Source organism: Erythrolamprus reginae, chromosome 4, assembly GCF_031021105.1.
Source record: "Erythrolamprus reginae isolate rEryReg1 chromosome 4, rEryReg1.hap1, whole genome shotgun sequence".
In the NCBI taxonomy this organism is placed as follows: domain Eukaryota; kingdom Metazoa; phylum Chordata; class Lepidosauria; order Squamata; family Dipsadidae; genus Erythrolamprus; species Erythrolamprus reginae.
Window position 1 is genome coordinate 97,396,988 of NC_091953.1, and position 12,641 is coordinate 97,409,628.

At 37.1% G+C, this 12,641-nt stretch overlaps 1 protein-coding gene across 1 annotated transcript in view; it reads right to left on the reverse strand.

Moving 5' to 3' along the window:
* The window catches only part of AFF3 (ALF transcription elongation factor 3), a 205,366-nt gene extending 205,071 nt beyond the window's left edge, over positions 1–295 (reverse strand). The window contains exon 1 of the mRNA XM_070751578.1: positions 225–295. Within this exon, the coding sequence (XP_070607679.1) occupies positions 225–295 (71 nt within the window). The remainder of the gene's footprint in view (positions 1–224) is intronic.
* Between the last annotated feature and the right edge of the window lie 12,346 nt (positions 296–12,641).

The following is a 12,641-nucleotide window of genomic DNA, read 5'->3' on the forward strand; positions in this document are numbered from 1 at the left end:
ATTCCTCATTTTTTTATGCATCCTAGAATTTTGACTGGGTCCCTGTTGCAACCCTTCCTCTTTAACATTATTAAATTTTCCTCTTAACTCCATCTAAGTCAGAATTGCTCCAGAAACAATAAATGTATTTGCACCAATATAGTTAGTTCAGGGGTCGGCAACCTTAAACACTCAAACAGCCATTTGACCCTGTTTCCCAGAGAAATCAAAACACCAGGAGTCACACAACCTGGGTGGACGTGGCCAACTCAATGTCATTGAATTCCATCAAGTCATATGATACCCTGCCAGCCATGCCTATCCAGGTTTTGTGACCCTCCTCAAATGAGCACCAAAGAGCAGCAGAGGTACGCACAGGGTGGGCGCTTGCTTAAGGAGGGTTTTAAGAGGACGCAAAACGATGCGGCTTCTCTTCTGCTCGAAGGATCCTGCCATCTCCTTGACATGTCCTCTCCCCCCCCCAACACTTCAGCTGAACAGCAAGGGCATAAGTTCTAGCCCTAAGTGGCAGGAAGCAAACGGATGCCTTATATGCAGATGTGACGTGAAGACAGGTAGAGGACCACTTTGCTCCTGCCCTAAGGCTCTGGGCATCGCCTTGCTGTGCTCTTCCCACATGAGAGAACAAGGAGGGTGAGGAGGAGGGTCATTGTGTTACATTTGCGCGCAAGGCAGCCTTCGCTTCCTACTGCTTATGCCTTTCCCGCTCAGTCTAAGAGCTCCAGGGGTGAACATGGCAAGGCGATGGCCAGATCCTTAGGGCAGGAGAGAAGTCACATACAAAGACCCTTCTTAAGTGAGTGGACATCCGCCCTGCGTGCATGTTTACTGCACTTTGGTGTTCGCTTGAGGAGGGTCTTCCTGTGCGTGTGCACCCTCCTGGCCTTGCCACAGCCAGCCAGGGAGTCACGAGAGGGGGATCAGGGTCACCTGAAGGGAAGCCTCCGCCACGTATCGCGATTGTTTCTCAACCAGCTCCAGAAAATAAGCCCCAGCTGCTTCTCCATTCCTGCCATTGCCCTTACCTTCTCAGGCCAGATGAGGGAAGGGTGATGGGCAGGGCCAGACAGTGATGATACAAGGAGTCACAGCAGAGGGCCCAAAGAGCCCATGCGGCTCCAGAGTCGCAGGCTGCTGACCCCTGTATTAGTCTATAATAGCAGCCACTTTACTACTATCATCAAAGAAACTCTGGTCCATCACAATGCTATCTGTTATCTTCCCTCAATGACTGTGCTGTTTAGCAAACTTTTGAAGTTATAACAACACTGAAAACATAACCGGTCCTTGCACTTACACCTGTCTCAGTGTCCCTGCATTTAACTCTATGTAAAAATCATTATTTTTATATAGTTTATAATAAAATATTTGTCCTTGTAACATAACACAAACACCTTTAGAGCTCTCCTAAGGCTGACTTCCATCTGTGGAAAGACAGCTGCATTGTCAAAATCTTCACTCAAGTTCCTAGAAGTATTTATAATGCCTTAATAATTTATGTCACATATGTTCTTTTTCTCACAGAGTTTATTTTATTTACTAGAATCTATAAACATATGTATAAGAAAGCTAGGGAGTTCCAGAAAAACATTCATTTCTGCTTCATTTACTATGCTAAAGCCTTCAATTGTGTGTATCACAACAAATTGTGGCAAGTTCTTAAAGAGATGGGAGTACCAGACCATCTTATTGTCTCTTGAGAATTCTAAATGCGGGTCAAGAAGAACTGTGAGAACTGGACACAGAACCACTAATTGATTCAAAATTGAGAAAGGAGTTTGGCAAGGCTGTATACTGTTACCTACCTATTTATATGCAGAGTTCACCATGAGAAAGGCAGGGCTAGATGAATCACAAATTGGAATTAAGATTGCCGGGAAAAATATCAACAACCTCAGATGTGCAGATGATACTAATTTAATGGCAAAAAAAATGAAGAGGAACAAAAGAGCCTCTTTATGCGGGTGAGAGTGCAAAATTTGGTTTGAAACTGAACATTAAGAAAACTAAGAACATGGCATCCGGCCCTCTCAATTCCAGGCAAATGGATGGGGAAGAAATAGAAGTAGTGATTTATTTTCCTGGGTTCCAAGATCACCACAGATTTATTTTTATTTATTTTACTGAATTGAATTTATAGGTGCCCAATTCCTGATGGACTCTGGGGATTGCAGCCAAGAAATTAAAAGACGGCTTGCTCATGGGAAGGAAATCTATGGCAAATCTAGACAGCATATTAAAAAGCAGAGGCATCATTCTGCCAACAAACGTGCATATAGTCAAGGCTATGGTTTTCTTAGTTGCAATATATGACTGTGAAAGTTGGACCATAATAAAGGCTGAGTGCCAAAGAATTGAAGCCTTTGAACTATGGTACTAGAGAAGACTCCTGCGAGTCTCATGGACTGCAAGGCGATCAAACTGGTCAGTCCTAGAGGAGATCAACCCTGACTGCTCTTTAGAAGGCCAAATCCTGAAGATAAAACTCAAATAATTTAGCCACTTAATAAGAAGGAAGGATTCACTGGAGAAGAGCCGAATGCCGGGAATGATTGAGGGCAAAAGAAGGGGACAACAGAGAATGAGGTGGCTAGATGGAGTCACTGAAGCAGTTGGCATGGGCTTAAAGAGACTCCAGGGGATAGTAGAGGGCAGGAAGGCCTAAAAGAACGTTATCCAAGGAGTCACAACATGACGGACACGACTTCATGGCTAACAACAACAAACATATATGACTTTGAGTGGCTTCTATATTACTTTTTAACTGTTTATCTTGTTAAATTTATATATCATCTATCTATCCATCCATCCATCCATCCATCCATCCATCCATCCATCCATCCATCCATCTATATATCTATCATTTCATTAAAAACAGATTCAGCCTAACAAAATAACAACACTAAGAACATATCAAAGAGCAGTCAAGGGTAACAGCTTTGCTACAAAAAGTTCCAAACTCATATTAGCCCCAGAAGTCAGGATTATTCTAACAGGACTTCAGCTAATGTAAACAGTAGGACTGGTTTCAAGATGTGTGAACTTCAACTTGAAGTTCCCTTGACAGAGGTGTTTCATATTTTTTAGATATCCTACTTCATTTTAAATCTAATAAGTCTGATTCTTTTTTAATTAAAAAAATAGCAACTTCCCCTTATAAACTTTCTGTTTTAATAGCTTATATGAATTTTTAGGGAGTGGTGAATTTATACTCATTAATATTAAAAGATACTGTATTTCCAAATGAAAACATATACTGCTTACAGCTCATAAAATTAATAGACTAGCTTTTCATAGAGTGGTGACATGATTAATAAAATGTTATATTGGGACGCAAGTAATTTTTTAGACTTTTTACCTAATTCAAATGAAAGTTAATTTGAAGGTTCTACATTATTTTTTCTTCCTTTTACAAACAGAAATGCCACAGGGTAAAGCAATTATTCTGATTTACTGTTTTCCCTTTGATTGAAAATAAAGACATATAGGCTGGTATCAAAAAAACCAACAAGGAAACAAAGTGTTCTATCCCATAGACAAAATACCTACTATGCTATTTCAAAGAATTTACCTCTAGGCAGCTATGCAGGGAAAACATCAATCAGTGACATGTGTCTAAGATGAGACTGATGTTTACTTTCACAGCTTTTCATCTTACATCCAATAAATTACTTCTCCTTCACCAAAATACCTGGTTAAATTTTCATTTTTCATTGTGCAATGAGTTTTAAAACTTTCACTCTAAGCAATTTTAAAGCTAGATTAATTGAATCTTCACTCCTCACTTTTTCCCCCAAGATCTTTGTCCATTAAACACAGAAGGAGTGTCTCTGGTTTAATTTGCACATTCGTTTGAAGAATCTTCTGTATCTGAACATTGTTGTTCTGCATGTTTATAGCAGCGAGAATGGTTTATGCATGAAAATAGAGAGATATACTAATCCCCACAATGGGAGAATGGTTGGAAAAACTGAAGGAACTAGTGGAGGTGACCAAATTAATTGCTTTAATCAATAACATGTCTAATTTGTATCTGGAAAGTGCTTTAGAATTTTGTGAGGGTTAGGTTTAGGTTTAGGTTTATTGGATTTATATGCCGCCCCTCTCCGCAAACTCGGGGCGGCTCACAACAATAATAAAAAACAGTACAGTACACAATACCAAATCCAATGCCCACCCATCCAGTTCCAATTTAAATTAAGGGGTCCTTGATTCTGTCTGAACTTGGTTATTTTTGGTGATGAAACATCTGCAACAAAACAACCAATCTCAGAGGGCACCAAGAAACCCTCATTTCAACCTTGAGCTACAAATATTTTCCTTTATTGAGATTTTGTGCTGGAGTTTTTAATTATAGAAATGGCTAGTGTATACTGAGTATGCAACATAAAAAATTGAGGCTGTAACATTATTCGGTTCATTCAATTGCGCTGAAAGTTAATGCTTCCACTCCCTTCATTCTACACTTAAATCTGTTTCCTTTTCCCCATTTTTTCTACTATTCTTTTTTTTTATTTGTACTTTATACTCTTAATAATAAATAAATTAATAAAATTATATTGTAAAAAAATATTCTTTTCTCTTCATGGGTTTTATGACTCACTATTTCAGTCATATAAATATCAATGCAGTCACTGTCTTCCGGTAACAATAACTTATGTACAGATGAAAGCAAAATTGGATGAGAAGAAAATTGTTTCAGGAAAACTCTGGAATTTTACTAAATCACCTCTGACATATACTGACATACACAGAGACCGGATTCAAACTACCATCATTTACATATTATGGCTTAAAACTAATAAAATTAGCTTCATTACTGCATTTTAAGCCATATTTTATAAAACGCATTTTGCATAACTTATAAATGACTTTAAAAAACAAATATTTTATGACTTAGTGTATTGTATAAACTCAGGGATCTGTAGCCTATTCACTAAATGATACCTTAATGTAATGCAAATTATACTTTAATGTAATACTTCAACTGGGTTAGTATTTGTAAGTATATCTGATCTGTTAATTTTATAAAATAAATCTAGGCAATTCCTTTTCTCAGTTATAGTACCTAGGGGAATATAATATTTAACATATTTCTCTGCTGTCACGATACAATCACACCAAGTAATATAATATTGCTTTTATTAACAAGTTTATAAGGAAATTAACAGGTCTAACTTGATCATAAATGTTTTAATTTGGTTTTCTAAACTGTTCGGAACTTTTTTAAACATACTCTAAAACCTTTAAATTCAAAAACAGAGAGGCACTCTCCTGTTAAAAGTGTGATTTGATTCATTTATTTCTCAAATAAACTTTCATAAAAGAATCATTACAGAACTGTCCTATATAAAGCAAAGTATGCCTAAATAGCAGGGTGTTATATTTTATTTCCAAGGGACAGGAAAATATGGCATTTCATTATCAGTGTCAAGTACTAGCAGCCAAGCTGTCTATTTAGGTTACATTATTCAAATAGCATTTCCAATTTACTGGTAATGACTTGAAGTTCATCAAATTTAGTCAAGAAATGATGTATGTACTATGTCATGTTATGTTTCACTTGGCTTAAATAGAATTGTGGCAGATATTCTGCATGATTTACTGTGTTTTGGACTACGCATAAGTGCTTGAAAGCAAAATGAGTATTGAGTATGAGTTTGAAATGCCATTTCAATGTCATTTCCAATTAAATGCACTTAAATTTAATAGCTACTTAGAAATTTAATTTTTCACCAGTTATACTCTTAGATGAAGATGTAGAAATATTTAGATATTAGTTCTTTTCAAATTTGCTTTGTTTGCAGAACTGATTTAAATGGAGAAATACACACTTAATTGTCTCACTTAGTAACAAAAATATTGGTCATGTAAGTGGAGGACGACTTGTACTTAAGATCACAGCAACCCAGTGAGGGGTTCCTACGGGAACGGTCAGGAACACAGTTCCGGTAGCAAAATTTGGAGCGCCACCCCAGAGCACCCAATTTGCACTGAAAGATGTTGAAACAAAATATATAAGCCATGCCCACAGTGTGGTAGTAAATATTTTGGTAGCCCATCACTGCAGCAACCCCAGAAAGTAGATTTAGAAGCCTGCTTTGCAAGTGAACAAAAATGTGTACATCAATGACCTTTGCGATTACATCACAAGCAACTGTGTCCTCTTCGCCGACGATGTAAAACTCTTCAACACCACCGATAACACAACTACTCTCCAAAAAGACCTTGATGCTGTTTCTGAGTGGTCTAACACATGGCAACTCCAAATCTCAACTAGCAAATGCTTTGTCCTACACATTGGGAAGAAAAATCTGAACTCCAAATACGAACTGAATAATCAAATTATCACAGATAATCCCCACTCTGTTAAAGACCTTGGTATACTAATAACAAAAGATTTAAGTGCCAAAGCCCACTGCAACAATATAGCCAAGAAGGCTTCAAGAGTTGTAAACCTAATCCTACATAGCTTCTGCTCTGGCAATCTCACACTACTTACCAGAGCTTACAAAACTTTTGCCAGACCCATCCTCGAATACAGCTCATCTGTTTGGAACCCATATCGCATGTCAGACATTAACATCCTTGAAAATGTCCAAAGATACTTCACCAGAAGAGCCCTTCACTCCTCCACTCGAAATAGAATACCCTATGAGACTAGACTTTCAATCCTGGGCCTAGAAAGTTTAGAACTAAGACGCCTTAAACAAGATCTAAGTATTGCCCACAAGATCATATGCTGCAACGTCCTGCCTGTCGGCAACTACTTCAGCTTCAACCACAACAACACAAGAGCACACAACAGATTTAAACTTAATATTAACCGCTCCAAACTTGACTGTAAAAAATATGACTTCAGTAACCGAGTTGTCGAAGCGTGGAACTCATTACCGGACTCCATAGTGTCATCCCCAAACCCCCAACACTTTACCCTTAGATTATCTACGGTTGACCTATCCAGATTCCTAAGAGGTCAGTAAGGGGCGAGTACAAGTGCACTAGAGTGCCTTCCGTCCCCTGTCCCATTGCTCTCCTATATCTCCTATACCTTTCTTCTATTCCTATATCTCTTCTTCTATTCTTTCATTGATATATTCTATTACTTTATCTTCTTTTCTATTATTTCTTAGATATATTTTACTATGAGTATCTCCTCTATAACCTTCATCATGTATTTTATTATGTATATATAGATATATACCCACTAAAACCCTCATTGTGTATTGGACTAACTAACTAACTAACTAACTAACTAACTAACTAACTAACTAACTAACGAAAGAAAGAAAGAAAGAAAGAAAGAAAGAAAGAAAGAAAGAAAGAAAGAAAGAAAGAAAGAAAGAAAGAAAGACAGAATTATGTTGGCAGCTCTAAAAAGTCTCAGCGAGATCTCCTGAGACAAAACAAAATTTAGATTCTTAATATAACAGTAGGGCAGAGGTGAAATCCGGCAGGTTTTAACAGGTTCTGGAAAACTAGTAGTGGAAAGTTTGAGTAGTTCAGAGAACTGGTGGTGGAAATTTTGAGTTCAGAGAACCAGCAAATATTACATCTGGCTAGCCCCAGAGTGGGATGGGAATGGAGATTTTGCAGTATCCTTCCCCTGCCATGCCCACCAAGCACACCATGCCCACCAAACACACCACAGCCACCAAGCCACGCCCACAGAACCGGTAATAAAAAAAATTGGATTACACCACTGCAGTAGAGGTGTTTGTATAGCAGGTGAATACAAAGACTTGAGGCTCAATATGGTCCTAGAGACTCATGAGATTTAAGATTTTACTTCAACCATGAAATCCATCCTTCTTGTTTGAGAAGAAAAGATGGTTCCCACAACATTCTGAACACTGGAATACCTCTCAGCTGAATTCATTAAATATAGTTAAACAAACTAAATCACATTATGTATTAGTATAATGACTGAATTCAACCATTAAATCATCCCAAACGAAAATGATGCTTTTTCTATCTGTTTAGCTTGATCTTTTCATTGTATCCATGTGCACTGGAAGACTAATTAAGAGGTTCATCTAGTAAATATTCAAACCTGAAACAAATTCTATCCAGGATAATTTCTTAACATTCAATATGTTCATTAAATTAAATTAAGACAATCAGAGTGAAATACTGAACCATATTTTATTCCATTTCCATCCTATCTCTTCTTTGTTATCTGGCTACTTTGAATTTTAATACAACTATAATGTACAGCATTTAATATCCATGATTACATAATAAACTTAGTAAGTTCTTGTTGCTTTAGTTATATTTTCATTGCTTTGGGACTTTTGTTTTCAATCTCCCATTAAGAGGTCTTGCAAAAAGAAAGCATTTCAGCAATATTTATTTTCAAATGCAAATAACAGAATTCCAAAAAAATTAGCAAAGCTATGGATGGGTTGAGAGAAGGAACACTAGGGATTCCAATACAGTATTCTATTGCTCTGCAGATATGATTATTTTTGTACCTGCCACACATAAAGCATTCTTATATTACCAATTTTTTTAAAAATCTTGGCATACTACTGTACTTGAAAAAGTAAATGGGTTTTCCTCTTCATTAATACAGAGTATGTATACTGTAGCATGCCATAAAGAAATAAAAGAAAGCATGGCTCGTTTAATGTTTATCAAAGAATATCATGAACCATAAATAAAGCCACTAAAATCATATTATTGTAATTTGTCAGAAGCTGAACAAATGTTAATTATACAGCATTTAAACATTAGACTTGTTAATGTCATATTTAATTTAAATGTTACTCTGTAAATGTTTCTCCACCACATTAATTTACTTCTATTATTTCAATTTCCATTATTAGGTTAATAATGGCAAGAATACTGCCACTGAAAATTTGTTTAACAGGAAAACAATGATTAATTAGAAGGCATTTTTAATTATACAGCATTTTATGCACTTGTTTTATAATTTGAAGTTGTACAGAAAGCTTGTTGTTTGATTCAGTTAGCAAGAAACATTTATGGCATGTAATACCAAGTGTGAATTGCTTTCAAAAAGGCACTGGACTGCTCCTGTACACTTCTAATGGTGTGCAAAGCGTTTAAACACTTCAACCTTGAAACAGACGATGGTTGAAGACAGACTATGTCTGCGTTTGGTACACTTCCAGAATATTTTGGATAACATCAGAACACTTCATATAAGGCCCAAACAATTCCTGTCTATATTCTATAAAATTGAATTTTATTTTTACTTTAAAATTTGGGGCGAATATTAAAAAGATTACAACTAGCATTTTAAAATCTGTTGAACCTAAACACTTACAAATAGTATAATGATGACTTACATTTAATATATACACTATTTTGTAAAATATACATTACTATGAGATACATTACAATAAATGTTGATTTCATTTACCTAATTATGTATTTAAATTTAGTGGCTTGAGAAAGCATGGGTAACTGCAATTTTAGACATAATTACTCAGAACCAAGACTGACTAAATTAAATAGATATACCCCCCTCCAAATGATGGATGGATGGTTGGATAAGTAGGATAGATGAATAGACAATGAATGCTTCAGTTTTTCCTTAACTCCTGGCAGCATATAAATTAACAGATCTGAATAAATGAATTGATTTTCTGCAAGAATAAGACAATCTCATTTAATTTACATATTAATTAGTATATTGATTATCATGATCTCAGACATTTTGATTCCAGTTATCTGACTCTTTCTAACTAAAAATCTGCCTAAAAACCATGTTCCTATTTATTTTAAGTTAAAGTAACAATAAAAGTAATAAATTGTTAAATTTGTATTTATTGATTGATTCAATTTCTATAGCCACCCATCTCAATCATTGGTTCTGTGGGGTGTACATGGTACTCTTATCTCATGGTATCCATATCTCAATTAATGAATGGCCCACAACAATAAAACAAAGAAATTCAATTAAAACAAGATAAAAGCATGCACAAGTGGGGGGGGGGGGGGATGCCTTTTATTTATTTATTATTAGATTTGTATGCCACCCCTCTCCGTAGACTTTTATCCTAGTTCTAATACCAATACTGACTGATATTAGTTGTCCATGCCATTCTGGCTGAAAGAAATAAATAATTTACCTAGAGCAGTGGTTCTCAACCTTTCTAATGCCGCGACCCCTTAATACAGTTCCTCATGTTGTGGTGACCCCCAACCACAAGGCTAGCGCAAATTCTTTCAACGAAGCTTTAAGCTGATTGGCAGGAAGGTCAGAGGGATGCCCCCACTGTAAATGCCTGATTGGTCGGATTGTAAAAATATGTTCCAAGGTGTCAGAATAGAAAGTTTAGTTCCTAACACCATGGGAAATTTGTCTTTTCCTGTGATCTTAGGCGACCCCTGTAAAATGGGCATTCAACCCCCAAAGAGGTCCTGACCCCCAGGTTGAGAACCACTGACCTAGAATAAATACCTCTACTTGATTTTGAAAACTTAGCTAGTTTTAAAAAGTCTGTTTGCATGAATTATCTTTCTGCAAATATAACAAGAGAAACTATATTATCCCAAATTCATTTTAAGATTTAAGAAAGAGGCATACCTGAGTCTGGCATAACCAAAATAAAAGGCAATAATGAGCCCTAATGGAGTTTAGAGAGCTACCAGTAAGTAGGAAGAGGAAAAGGATAGGGTTGGGAAGCTTGCAAACCATGCTGTTGACACCTTTTGAAGTGGGGAAAAAATGTTCCTTGCTCTGAGTGAACATCTGAATTACTGGTGTGCAATTACTGGCTGTTGTAGAATGGGCAAGAATTATATGTTTGTTTGTTGTCAATTGCAATAAATGTCCACACCTGCTTTGCTACAAAACACAACCAGCTTGTGGTATATGCCTGTCAATAGTTTCTACCAGCCTAGATTTTTCAAATAATGGTGGGCAATTTCAACTGCTGTATTGTGATCTCATCTATGAAATTGCCTAGAGTGCTGAAGTTTATAAAATAGAGAGTGATATTTTTAAACCTGAAGTTGAAAAAGGGTAACAGAGATAATAGAATGCATTTGCCTGTCATTGGCTGCTGAAGCGCTTCTTGTCTGGAGGGGCTAAGATTGTGAAGAAGAGCCTACAAAATTGCTCAAAGAACAATATTTTAGACATAATTCAAAAACAAATTGGCCATGTGGCCTGCAGAAGCCCTTTCCAGATGATTCAAAATCTGAACTTCAATATTTCAACTTTTGGCTAAACCTTCTGGAGCTTTACGGTAGAGTCATAAATGCAGATTCTTCTCTGTTAAAACAGAGGGCTAGTGTCTGAGCAGGCCATTTGAAGCAGGATAGGGACAAAGAAAGACTTTGGAAACTATCTCAGCCTTACTATTTCCTCTGTGCCTCAATTCTTCCAACAGTTCACAATACCAGAGCAGTTTTTCCAAATTCTCTGTTGTGTCTTGCAGAGGTGTGTTCCTACCGTTTCAGACCTATGGATTAGGTAGTAACTTGGCGGCCTGGGTCACTGGAACCAGCAGTATCCCAGGCCTGCCAGACTCATGAGCCGGTTCTCTCAGCGGCGCTCTAGGTGCCACCATTTTGGTTTTTGCTTCTGCACATGCTTTTTTTAGTGCTGAGCATGTACACAATGCAGCATATTCCTGAGCAAACCGACAGTAACCCAATCCAGAACTCACCCCTGGTGCCTTGTCTCGATAAGTCATCTTTCAGTTCATTTGTAGATCCTTTTCAAGGTTGATCAAAGCCATATTGTTCCATCCCAAATTGCTGGCAAATAATTGAAAAGTTGGATATATACTTATGAACTCTAGATTTACCTAGCATCAACTTCCAAATTTCTCACTTTACTGCTCCTCTCCTCGTCAAATTTTCAAATGTACCGTAGTTAAAATCTTTGCATAATGTAATTATTCAGTAACGGCCATTGCTATTATTGACACACAAAGCTCATGTCTGCTATACCCTTCAGTAAATATAGAACAAGAAGCACCTTGGAAATTGTAAGAAATTCCACTAACTGGCCATAAAAGTTTGCACAGTGCTCCTCCAATTTCGACTGGCAAAGAAGCCCCATGAGAGCAAAGAAATATTGATAAGGCTGAAGGTTGCTCTACTGCTTCTAACCAAGTCTTTCCCCATAAATATTATTTTTCCCGTTAAATATTTATTTATTTATTTTTCAAGTTGGTATTTGATAATACAGTGGTACCTCATGATACGAACTTAATTGGTTCCAGGAGGAGGTTCGTAAGGTGAAAAGTTCGTAAGATGAAACAATGTTTCCCATAGGAATCAATGTAAAAGCCAATAATGCGTGCAAATCCTTCAGGAAAATCCCAAACTTTAGAAGGGAGGCGAACAGAGGGCAGGGAGGAGCAGCTAAAGGGGGCGGGTGGAAGAAGCAAAGCTAGGCTAAAGGGTGAGTGGGAAGGAAGAAAGGCAAGGGGGGCACCCTTCCCTTTTCTTTCTTAAAAAGACGCCCCCCCTCAGTGCTTGCAAAAACGCAATACTCCTAGTTAATTCAGTGGAGTCTTTTCCCCCCTCCAAGCCACCCCTCCCTTTTCTTTCTTAAAAAGATACTCCCCTCAGTGCTTGCAAAAACGCCGTCCTCCTAGTTAATTCAGTGGAGTCTTTTCCCCCCTCCAAGCCACCCCTCCCTTTTCTTTCTTAAA